The sequence below is a fragment of the Triturus cristatus genome, chromosome 8 (genome assembly GCF_964204655.1).
Source record: "Triturus cristatus chromosome 8, aTriCri1.1, whole genome shotgun sequence".
Classification (NCBI taxonomy): Eukaryota; Metazoa; Chordata; class Amphibia; order Caudata; family Salamandridae; genus Triturus; species Triturus cristatus.
In genome coordinates this window covers 924,793,643-924,806,632 of record NC_140591.1, presented here as the reverse complement: position 1 = coordinate 924,806,632, position 12,990 = coordinate 924,793,643, and the positions used below count along the sequence as shown (strand labels likewise).

At 47.4% G+C, this 12,990-nt stretch overlaps 1 protein-coding gene across 1 annotated transcript in view; it reads left to right on the top strand.

The window, feature by feature from the left end:
• The window catches only part of GABRR3 (gamma-aminobutyric acid type A receptor subunit rho3), a 945,383-nt gene that overhangs the window by 638,955 nt on the left and 293,438 nt on the right, over positions 1-12,990 (top strand). The window contains exon 7 of the mRNA XM_085623786.1: positions 8,659-8,811. Coding sequence (XP_085479912.1) covers positions 8,659-8,811 — 153 coding nt within the window. The remainder of the gene's footprint in view (positions 1-8,658; positions 8,812-12,990) is intronic.

The following is a 12,990-nucleotide window of genomic DNA, read 5'->3' as shown; positions in this document are numbered from 1 at the left end:
ATAGGCCTAGGCCTAGGGAATCGCTGGGGCTACACTGCACTAGCAACAGTTAGGAAGTGGGAGGCCCACGGGATTCAGGTGCAGAGTGGAAACAGTCACGCGTAATGCATAAAAGTCGATAGAAATAGTAGTTGTTAGCAATTAACAGTTTAAGGACACTTCTTTAGCAGCTAGAGAGTCGAGACTCGGAAACTAGACCCTAGGATAGTCACTACCCTTGTGAGCACCGAAGTACCCAAGTTACCTAGCTCACGGACTGCGGGTGCATAGGTGTGAACTTGCGTTGGGTTTCGTCGTGGACTTCTATGGATGCCTGAAGGAAAGTTGCTGACAGGCAGTTAGTGAAGAGTGTCCGGTGGATCCCAAGGCTGGGATCAAGAAGAGAGGAGACCTGCAAGCAGAAGGGACAGAGTCAAGGTCACTAGCCAGTGACCACGTGGAACCAGGAAGGAACCAGGCGATGTCGTGAAGATTGCAGGTGAAGGTGAAGCTTGTCGTTGCAGCCACGGGGACCAGGAAATGTCGAGGACGACCAGGACCAGGAGGCGAGCTGTCCCACGAAGGCTCTTGCTGTCAGCGGCGTCGAAGTTGAACTAGGACTCACCAAGCCTTGGCAAGCAGAACCCACGAAGAACGGAGGACTTGCTTCTGGTGCAGACCAGGAAGGTCTGGGGTGCTTCTCTTATGCAAGGAAGCGGGAGCCAGTCTGGAGGAGCCAAACCAGCAGTGAAGATTTCTGGATGCGTCGTCACAAAGGCCACTAGCCAACGGGCAAGCAACCGGACAGGCGCGGCAAGCAGGAAAATGCAGAAGGGCCCCACGCAGTACTCGTGGAGTGTGGGGGGCTGATCTTCGGTGCAGATGGTGCTTGGGGTTGGGGCTTCTCAATCCCCGGTGCACAACTTCGAGGGTGCCTCAGAAGCTGCGCTGGAAGATACTCGCCACTTTTCCCAGGTAGCCAGTCCCACGTCTCTCGTCGCCTCCACGGATCTCAGCTCGGCTGTGGAAGTGGATCAGGGTGGGAGAAGTCTGGAAGTCAAGGCTCTGGTCGGGCTCTGCAGTCGGTCCCTCGTAGAACTTCAGCAAAGCAAAGGGTAGTCTCTTGATGGTGCCTGTTTGCACAGGGTAGCCACTCCTTGGCCACAAGGGAGATTCTTCAGTCTTCTTCTTTCGTCGAATGTCGAAGGTCCAGAGTTTCTGTTCAAGTTGCAGGTTAAGGATAATCTAATCTCCTGGGGCCCAGCTACCATACTTATACTGATCTGGGGGGCTGGGTTACCTGCTAGGTCACGCCTTATGGGTGGGACCTGGGAAGGGGGTGGTTACACCCCCTTCCCTTTGTCCAGTTTCGCGCCAGGATTGGGGCTGGAGTGCCCCAGCACCGGTTTGAACTGGACTATGCATGGGACACCTTGTGTGCCCCAGGCATGTCTCATTCCTTTCAGCCCTCCCTGCCCCAATACACTAAAGTCTGTCTGGGGAGGTGCTAGCACCTCCCCAAGCAGGAAACCTATTGTCCAAGCCTCCCTTGCTGGGATCACTCCCAGCAGCAGGAGGTCAGACTTGTTTCTGTGGCAGCAGCATCCATTTTGTGATGCTGAGGCTTTGGTTAGAGTTAAACAGCAAAGTAGGATTTTAACATGTCTCTCCCTCTAGAAGGGGGAATAATATCCTCATTACCAGAAATGGTATGGGGGTATTATTCCAAAGTGTTAGACACCTTACACGACATGTTTTGATAAAGCCAAACCATAGTTACCATAACCGTTTAAGATTATAAGGCACTTTAAGAGTATATGGTAGGCTATATCATAGAACAGCTATAAGGACATGGTTCCGAAAGCTGCAGACAGGCTCAGCTCATGCTAGAGCACCATCTCACATGTTACCAAGCACTCTGCCTCCAGGATTGTTAAGGCCTGTCTTAGGAGTGGCTGATAGGTACACATGTGTCTATTTTAAGGGTAGATATAGGTATACTATATCTAAGTAAGGGGTGATTACACGACCTTGTCCCAGCTGAGTGATCAGCCAGTTGTGTCTGATTGGAAGGCCAGACCAGGGGTGGCATAATACATGCTGCAGCCCCTGGGAGGCCTAGGGTACACCTATGCCCTGGGTACCTAGGGTACACTGTACAGGGTCCAATAAGGTGATCCTTACCAATTGGGAATGTACCTAGGGTACATGGAGTCCATTTTAAAGAGAGAGCAGACAGCCTGAGACCCTGAATGGCAGGATTTCAGGCCAACTAAGTCGAAAAACCAGCTAGACACTAGGCAAAAAGTTGGGGGTAACCATAGTCAGATATCCACCTTCCTACACACCCCCCCCCCCAAATGAAAGGAGATAAGGCTGGCCTTGACAAGGTAAGCCTCTATTGCCTAAGTGGCCATATAAGGAAGAACCAGCACTGGCATGGTTACCCCCTGTCTCATGGTCCACTAAGCAATCCCTCATCCTAAAGGTATCATAGGGTCTCCACCATAGGGAATCTCTACCTTGGGTGTGTCTTTGCAAAGTAAAAGGCTGGTGTTGAGATGGAGTACTGAAGTGAGTGTCCTCAAAGTGAGGCCTCAGCTTCCTCCAATCATCCTCCACCATGGATGCCTTTCTTTCTATAACTGAGTTGCACTGTGCTCTCAGGGTCAGCCTCTGGCTACCTAAAGCTGGAGGCTGGGTCCCTTTTGTGGGCTTACTGGAGGGACAGGTCAGGTTTGGGGCCCTAAGGTCCCATGTTTGCCTGTGCCCAACAGAATCCCTCTGGGGGAGGTCCCTAACTACCTGTAAAGGGGATCCCTCAGGAATGTTTTTACCCATCACCTGGCTAGGGCTACTAGCCAGGCAATCCTCATTCTTTTGATGGGGGGGTTCTTGTGGACAGGGGCCCTCTTGGGGTCCACTGGCCTCCCTGACCTCTGCAGCCCTGGGCTGACTGAGGCAGGGTAGAGAGAGGCAGGCTACCTGCACCAGACTGGGTACCACCTTGGAAGGGGCCACTGACATCAGAGGTTCTGCCAGGCCAGGCCTGGCTACCTCTGGGGCAGTTCCTTCACAAGGGGTGAGGTCAGATCCCCGAGGAGGCTGACCTTTTCCTAATGTCTGGGGAGAGGGAGACTTTTCTTCCTCCCCACTACTCTCTGTTTGTGTGGAGTGATCCATAGTTTCAGGCTTCACTACACCTATGTCAGTCTGAGTGTGGGCTGAGACCATTACATCCTTGCCAACCTTTTCAGGGAGGCACTCAGTTTGGGTTTGAGCTGTGACTGTCACAGCTCTGCCAATCTCTACAGGGAAGTCTGTCTTTACCTGGGCTGTGGCTACCACTGCCTTTCCAACCTTTTCAGGGAGGAAATCTACTTGGACAGGGGTTGTGGCTGGTACAACCCCACTACCCTTTTGTGAAAGGCCTACCATTTTAGAATGGCTGTCTTGTTCAACTCCAGCCCAAGCTGAGAGTTCTAAGTCATTCCCCAGTAAGCAGTCCACAGGCAAGGTTGGAGACACTGCCACCCTTTTAGGGCCAGTGACACCTCCCCAGCTGAGACATACCTCTGCCATGGGATGACTGTTCTGTTTGCCATCAATGTTAGTTACCTGGTATGAGAAACCAGGCAAAAGCTGCTCAGAGGGAACTATCCTATGGGCCACCATAGTGATGCTAGCTCCAGTGTCTCTGTAGGCCTCAGCTTGTCTACCATTGATGTAGGGCTCCTGTCTGTACCTACCCAAAGTGTTGGGACAGGCAGTGAAGTTGGCAAACCCCATGCCACCATCACAGACAAGAGTAGCTGCTGTAGGGGAATTGGCTAAGCCAGGGTCCCCCTGTGTTCCCCAAGAAAACCCAACCAAATTTTTGGGGGCACTCCCTCCACCAGGGGGATTACTGCTGACAGTAATAGGCGGTGTGACAGGAGTAGTTGGAGGAACAGTTTTGTTTTTAGCCTTTGGGCAACTGCTGTCAGTTTTTCCAATGCCCAGGAATTTTACACTCATGGCAGTAAGGCTTTTTAACTGTGGTAGAGGAGGGAGCTTGGGACCCACCACCCTGTGTGGAGTTTTGGGGCCCTGAGGAAGATTTCTCTTTTGTTTTATCCCCACCCTTCTCTTGAGGCGTGGTGGTATCTTTCTTTTGGTCACCACCCTGATTTTTAGGCCTAATCCTGGTCCTGACCCATTTATCTGCCCTCTTTCCCAATTCTTGGGGAGAGGTCAAATCTGAGTCTACCAGGTGTTGACGGAGAAGCTGGTTCTGACAATTACTAAGGATCTGCTCCCTCATAATCAAGTTGTACAATCCTGTATAGTCCTGCACCTTGCTGCCAGTTAACCAACCTTCCAAAGCCTTAGTGGCACAATCCACAAAATCAGACCAGTCCTGTGTCTGTGTCTTCTGGGTGTCTCTGAAAAACAACCTATATTGCTCAGTGGTTAAGCCAAACCCATCTATCAGAGCACTCTTCAGGACTTTGTAATTGTTAGCATCCTCATCACTGACTGTGAGGAGCTTGTCTCTACCTTTGTCAGAAAAGGAGAGCCACAAGATAGCTGCCCACTGACTCTGGGGTACCTGCTGTACTTTGCAGGCCCTCTCCAAAGCAGTCATCCACTTGTGGATGTCATCCCCATTCTGATATGGGGGGACTATCTTGCTTAGGTTTCTATGGTCATAAGACCTATCCCTATCTCTAGGAATGTTGCTGCCACCAGTGGGTTCTGACCCACACAATTTTTGCTCTCTAGCCAGAGCAAGCTTCTCCTTGGCAAGGGCAAGTTCTTCCCTCTGAATCCTCAGATTAGCTTCCCTCATTCTGGCTTCATGCTCCTTTCTCTCAGGGGAAGTCATTCCCCTGTGAGAGGAAGCATTAGAGATGCTAGAGACATGGGAGTGAATGGATTCCCTTGAAGGGGATCTGTCTCTCCTACTTCTCTGGGTAAGCCCACTTGGGGGTCTGTATGGGGGGACCCCATGCAAACTCCCATGTAAGCTTAGGTTAGCCTGGCTAAGTCTTCCTACTTGGCCCTGGCTGTCTACCTCTTCATCTGAAGTCCCATCTGACTCATCTGTGGTGGGTAGACCCTTATCTACAGCTATGGCACCATACTTGGCAGCTCTTTCAGCATCATAGGCCTCCAGAAGCTCCACTAGCTGTCTAAGGGTAGGGTTGGAACCCTGTTTTAATCTCCTGGAGGTACACAGTTGTCTCATCTCCTGGAAAGTGAATGCATCCTATCTAGAGGGAATCTGTCCAGGATTCTCCTTTCCTGAGGGAGTATCAGTGTGATCTCCATTCAGGGACATGATTCTAGTGAGGGTGTGGTGTGTGCACCTACCTACACTAGTTGTATCTACTAAACCTCTCTAGTAGTTGTAGTCAGGGTGTGTTACTCCCTTCAACCTACAACCACTAAGTCCAGTAGGACTTAAGTATTATAATCTATGTTATATGTACCTAAACAATATCTGTATGATCTTTCAATTTAGTATCTCAAGATTACAATGGTATTACAACAGCAAGCTCAGATCCCAACCGCTGCTCACCAATGTGAGAAGTTGGCCTGATGTATGATGTCACTAGTTCTAGTGTACACCTTATATCAGTCCAAACAACCCTTATGGTGATTGGTTGTAAAGTCAACCTTATAGACCAGCTATCCTAGTGGTAGCATGGACAAGAGCAGTCTTAGGCTAAACTCTGAATGGCATGTGAAGCCAGCTGTGATACCATATATAATCCCTTGAATACCAAATGAAAGGACACCACAACAGATATATATATATAAAATAAAGTGTATTTATTCTAGTCAAACCCTCAGCACTCTTTATGAGATTAGAGGTAAGTACAACACAGTCTTATTTAAGCATACATTAAGTCACACAGGTAAGTAATACAGTTAGGCCCTAGGGGCCACGCAAACCATATACTAAGTAAGTGGTATAAGGACCACTGTCACGGAAATAGGATAGGCCTAGGCCTAGGGAATCGCTGGGGCTACACTGCACTAGCAACAGTTAGGAAGTGGGAGGCCCACGGGATTCAGGTGCAGAGTGGAAACACTCACGCGTAATGCGTAAAAGTCGATAGAAATAGTAGTTGTTAGCAATTAACAGTTTAAGGACACTTCTTTAGCAGCTAGAGAGTCGAGACTCAGAAACTAGACCCTAGGATAGTCACTACCCTTGTGAGCACCGAAGTACCCAAGTTACCTAGCCCACGGACTGCGGGTGCATAGGTGTGAACTTGCGTCGGGTTTCGTCGTGGACTTCTATGGATGCCTGAAGGAAAGTTGCTGACAGGCAGTCAGTGAAGAGTGTCCGGTGGATCCCAAGGCTGGGATCAAGAAGAGAGGAGACCTGCAAGCAGAAGGGACAGAGTCAAGGTCACTAGCCAGTGACCACGTGGAACCAGGAAGGAACCAGGCGATGTCGTGAAGATTGCAGGTGAAGGTGAAGCTTGTCGTTGCAGCCACGGGGACCAGGAAACGTCGAGGATGACCAGGACCAGGAGGCGAGCTGTCCCACGAAGGCTCTTGCTGTCGGCGGCGTCGAAGTTGAACTAGGACTCACCAAGCCTTGGCATGCGGAACCCACGAAGAACGGAGGACTTGCTTCTGGTGCAGACCAGGAAGGTCTGGGGTGCTTCTCTTTTGCAAGGAAGCGGGAGCCAGTCTGGAGGAGCCAAACCAGCAGTGAAGATTTCTGGATGCGTCATCTCAAAGGCCACTAGCCAACGGGCAAGCAACCGGACAGGCGCGGCAAGCAGGAAAATGCAGAAGGGCCCCACGCAGGACTCGTGGAGTGTGGGGGGCTGATCTTCGGTGCAGATGGTGCTTGGGGTTGGGGCTTCTCAATCCCCGGTGCACAACTTCGAGGGTGCCTCAGAAGCTGCGCTGGAAGATACTCGCCACTTTTCCCAGGTAGCCAGTCCGTCTCTCGTCGCCTCCACGGATCTCAGCTCGGCTGTGGATGTGGATCAGGGTCGGAGAAGTCTGGAAGTCAAGGCTCTGGTCGGGCTCTGCAGTCGGTCCCTCGTAGAACTTCAGCAAAGCAATGGGTAGTCTCTTGATGGTGCCTGTTTCCACAGGGTAGCCACTCCTTGGCCACAAGGGAGATTCTTCAGTCTTCTTCTTTCGTCGAATGTCGAAGGTCCAGAGTTTCTGTTCAAGTTGCAGGTTCAGGATAATCTAATCTCCTGGGGCTCAGCTACCATACTTATACTAATCTGGGGGGCTGGGTTACCTGCTAGGTCACGCCTTATGGGTGGGACCTGGGAGGGGGGTGGTTACACCCCCTTCCCTTTGTCCAGTTTCGTGCCAGGACTGGGGCTGGAGTGCCCCAGCACCGGTTTGAACTGGACTATGCATGGGACACCTTGTGTGCCCCAGGCATGTCTCATTCCTTTCAGCCCTCCCTGCCCCAATACACTAAAGTCTGTCTGGGGAGGTGCTAGCACCTCCCCAAGCAGGAAACCTATTGTCCAAGCCTCCCTTGCCGGGATCACTCCCAGCAGCAGGAGGTCAGACTTGTGTCTGTGGCAGCAGCATCCATTTTGTGATGCTCAGGCTTTGGTTAGAGTTAAACAGCAAAGTAGGATTTTAACATGTCTCTCCCTCTAGAAGGGGGGAATAATATCCTCATCACCAGAAATGGTATGGGGGTATTATTCCAAAGTGTTAGACACCTTACACAACATGTTTTGATAAAGCCAAACCATAGTTACCATAACCGTTTAAGATTATAAGGCACTTTAAGAGTATATGGTAGGCTATATCATAGAACAGCTATAAGGATATGGTTCCGAAAGCTGCAGACAGGCTCAGCTCATGCTAGAGCACCATCTCACATGTTACCAAGCACTCTGTCTCCAGGATTGTTAAGGCCTCCCATAGGAGTGGCTGATAGGTACACATGTGTCTATTTTAAGGGTAGATATAGGTATACTATATCTAAGCAAGGGGTGATTACACGACCTTGCCCCAGCTGAGTGATCAGCCAGTTGTGTCTGATTGGAAGGCCAGACCAGGGGTGGCATAATACATGCTGCAGCCCCTGGGAGGCCTAGGGTACACCTATGCCCTGGGTACCTAGGGTACACTGTACAGGGTCCAATAAGGTGATCCTTACCAATTGGGAATATACCTAGGGTACATGGAGTCCATTTTAAAGAGAGAGTAGACAGCCTGAGACCCTGAATGGCAGGATCTCAGGCCAACTAAGTCGAAAAACCAGCTAGACACTAGGCAAAAAGTTGGGGGTAACCATAGTCAGATATCCACCTTCCTACAGCTACATCCCAAAATTTGGCAAGAGCGTAGAAAAGCAAGGTACAACCATTACAATGTGCCCCTCACACTGGTACTTCAAGCATTACATTATCTATCTTTACCTCGAAGAACATATGTTACCGTGATGCACACATGTAGTAATCTTCCCAGAATCGGAAGAGGGCACAACGTTTTCAAGTTTCACAGGACAAATAATATTAAATGTTAATTTGTTAATTCTGGTACAAAAGGCACATGGCACCAATGCTCTGCATGGAAATTATTGACATATGATAATATTTGCTATTTGCTAATATCAGACACACTAGGAATATACTTGATAGCCTTAAGAGTAATATATGACATGTTTCTCCTCATGTATATTTTATACAGGTTGGTACAACAGGCTCTTCATCAATTTCACCCTCAGAAGGCACATCTTCTTCTTTGTGTTGCAATCCTACTTCCCGGCTATCCTGTTGGTCATGCTTTCATGGGTTTCCTTCTGGATTGACAGAAGAGCTGTTCCAGCTAGAGTGTCACTAGGTAAACTTTTATCGCTTATTTTGTTTCTGGAGTGTGAAATATTGCTGAGGTACAATGGAGTTAGGGTTATGACTAAGTGAGTGAGTTATCCAAACACTTACGCAGGTCTCCGTTCTATAGCAATCTTAAAACAGTGGAAGCCAGCTGAGTTAGAAATAGCCATTGTTTAAGAGGACTGCTAATACAGTCAAATTAGATGATTTTCAGAGTTTGGACAGTAATGCTTTCAAAGTTACAGCTTAATGGGCCGCAAAATAGTGCCGACCTTTGGTGAAGCACAAACATTTTAATAATTTTAGCATTTAATTATCTGTAGGTGAAAGCCTCTTGTGGCCCATACCAAAAATGTACAGAGGATTTAGAGAACAACTATTGCTTACCATTGGTTGGCATTATTGACAATCTCATTTACTTCCTTCTTATTTTAATAGCTTCCCCTCCTCTTCTTGCATGTCTGCCCCCTGGAGCATATCCTCTTTAGCATACTTTTGATAGGATGACTTGTATCTTTCCACTGTTCACTCTGAGGGGACTACTTTTTTGTGCTTAATTAAGCTCTCCATGAAAGTGCATGTGTTTTCCTGCCCTCCCCTATCTCTCTCTCTCTCTCTCTCTATCTGTGCTGCTTACCTTCCTTCTAACACACACACCCCCTATTGCTTTCCCTTTACCGCCCCATCCACTCTTCCGTTGCTCCACTACTCCTCACAGTCCTCAAAACAAATATTTCATTTAATGTGACTTTTTATGGAGGGCGGTAGATGTCCTCTCTAAAAGCCAGTGATTTCATGCAGCTCTGTTGCCCCCTCACCCCCCGCCCACGCCTCGCATCGCTTCCCCCTAACGGCTTCTCCATTGCTCCCACCCCCTCTAAGTCAGTTAAATATTTTGTTATTCTTTGTATGAAGGGCCCGGCAACTGCTGTTTGCTGCTGGCTCACTCCGTTATCCCAAAAGCACTTTGGCGCCAATTAACTGTCATATTTGTTTTCATTTACTAGTCTAAGTGGCATTCACGCATTAAAAAATTATACCTGCATCATTCCTTAGGCCCCATGCACAAGGACATGTCACCACACATGCACTTCTACAAAATAACGTGGCCAGCAAAAGCAGCGTGTCATCACACCTTATTTTCTCTTTTGTCGCTGATGCTGTACGGTACCAGCAAACAGCATTTTGCTTTTTGCAGATGGCTGCATAGCATTGACAAAAAACATTGGCAAAGCCAATAAGTCAATAAGATGAGACCTATCGGTTTTGCCGAAATTTGTCTGAACAATACAGCAATGTAGGTTTAATCAGCTCACTCAGTACACAATATACTCATGCCCTTTGCATTTTCCACCAAGAAGCTCTTTACTCCCCAATTCTTCTCAATGTAGCATTTCATCAGATATCTCATTCACGTCATACCTCGCTACATTTACTTCTCTTTCATCTCTCCTTCTTATGATGTATATCCCATTTTCCTACTTCCTCGGTCCCTATATGTTTCCACTACCCAGGTGTAATAGATTGAGTTCTAGGAATCACACCGTTCCTTATTGTAGTGTTGTGCTAGGTTAGGCCTACGCTGTAACAAATCATCCCCGACACAGTTAGTTCAGTTGGTGGCTATCTGGGTAACTAAACCACGCCCAGCGCCCTGGTCTTTTTATTAATACATCCCACGTGGTCTCGACCTCCGTCGAGCCCACCTTGCACGTAAACGTGATTGACTATGGCACCACCCCTACTACTGCGAGAGCCATGGACTATCCCATGGTCTCTTGCGATATTACACTAATTTTCATATCTCGAACGCTATCTCATTACAGTCGCTTTATTCACCAGCATTACAACTATTGCCCATCTATTTAGGCTCTGCAAAAAAGCAGTTATTCATGCCTGTTATTCTTATATATCCTATATGCTTATCTATTTGGCTTTTTCGTTCCAGTGGGAGGTCTGGCCAGCATTTCGCCATTATATTCATAATTATAATGTACACTAGGAATCGCAAGTTCTTTTAGTTCATCAAATTCCCTAATTCTGCCTTTATCAAGGTGTTACTATATCTTATATTCTCTATTACCCCTTTCCTCTTTTCTGTCAAGCTTACTTTATGTCTGCTAGTACTTATCATGAACATTTCACATAAGGGCATAGGGAGGAGTGTTCTCTATTCTCCTGTTAACTCTTTTACATACTCTATACAATGTTTATATTTATATTTGTTTGTAATGCGAATAACTAAAATGCTTCTGGGAACAATCCTATGTGGGTTAGGGGGTTTGCTCTTCTATAATTCTTCATGCATCAGCAATGTATCTGTTACTGTGCCCTAAGCTACTTACGCTGTTGTGTCTCTTTCCGCCGAACACGTGTCAGTGTCTAACCCATACACAATCCATTGCATATGTGGTGAAGAGATAGTCCACATATGACACCACAACCTATGTTTGCCCTTCTAATGCCAATCCCTATACCTGAAAAATAGACACAATTGTTTTGTTCACTGGTACAATTGCTATTAGAAAGGGGGAAGACAATGGCCCACCCTGCCTTGTGGCAATGTGAGATCCATTCGTCAGTGACTAGCTCCCAGTTCAAAGCATGGACAACAGAACAGTGTACAATAACCTAATTCAAATATCAATTTGAACCAGAACCCCTCCAAATTTCTTCAGGGTCAGGACAAAGAACTCCCAGCTTCGCAAATTAGACTTTCAAAGCTTCTCAAAAATGGATATAGGCAACTCCTGGTTTTGTTACGCTTGATGGGTCCGATTCACAAAGGTAAACTGAGGCAAAAGTCTAACTTTATGACTTTTGTCATTCACAAAATGCATTTACTACTCATAAATGCCCTTAGTGAATCCCAAAAGTTGAACTTTACGACTTTGGGTATTCACAAAGGGCATTAACGAGTAGTAAATGCCCTTTGTGAATACTGAAAGTTGTAAAGTTAGACTTCCGTCTCAATTTACATTTGTGAATCGGGCCCGATGTATTGCATTATCTATTCTTTTACTTTAGTATCAGAAACTGTACCAGTGAGTAATCTAGGTGCCTGATTTAGAGATCGGTGGCCGGGATACTTTGTCACAAATGAGTTGGAAATACCTTCCACCATTCTTCCACCATTTCTTCAGGAGAGGATGTAGTCCGTCGGCTAGACTGACGACTTTGGTTTTGGAAACCAGGGTTCGAGCCTCGGGGTCGCGTCCACATCCTGTGATTCTGGGCAAATCACTTAATCTCCCCGTGCCTGAATGTGTAACGTAACCGGTGCTCATGTAAAGCGCTCCAATACCTTCGGGTCGAGTTCACGCTATATAAAATCTGCAAAACAAAAATAATACTGCAAGTGCATTATATCCTATGGCATTTGCAATACGGCAAATAGGTATATTGCCATGTTTGTGACAGAGGCTGCTGAACTCTAAGGGGCATATTTACAAGATAATGACGCAGGATGGTGCTGCAAGCCATCTTGCTGCGTCATAAGGAAAGTGCAGTGATGCGTCATATTTAAAACAATACGACGCATCCCTGTGCTTTTCTCTGAGCTGGTGCACCATGTGCTGCCTAGCGCCAATGCAGGTACCCTTGCACCATGGTGCACGGGTGCCTGCATTGCAGGTATGATTGTTTTTGTGCAGGAAGGAATACCTTCCTGCACAAAAACAATCATCAATGGTGTTTTCCTCCTTCCATGTGTGCTGCAGCACACAAAGAAAGAGGAAAAAAGAGGAGAAATAAAGGTATTTCTCCTTGTTGCGCCACTTTTATACCTCCCATGGAGAGGCGTTAGAATCTGACGCATTCCCAGGTTCACAAAACCTTTTAAATCTGGGAATGCATAAGAATCCATGGGTGTTGCGAGGGAACACCCACAGCAACCCCCATGAAACACTCCTTTCATGCAGAGTAATGCATGAAACAGGGCCATATTTACAAGGCCATGAAAAGCCATTCAGGGTGCCTTTTTGTGGCCTTGTAGAAATGGGCCAGCATACTGACCCACAGAAGCATAAAAAAAACTGAAGCTCTGGTGGGGCAAGGGGCTTGTAAATATCCCCCTAAATCGGACCCTATTTCTCCAGTTTACAATTATGGGTCTGATTAGATGGGTAATCAATTTGAATTTAAGTGCATATTGATCTGCTTCCACTCTCTCAGTACTCCACTTTTT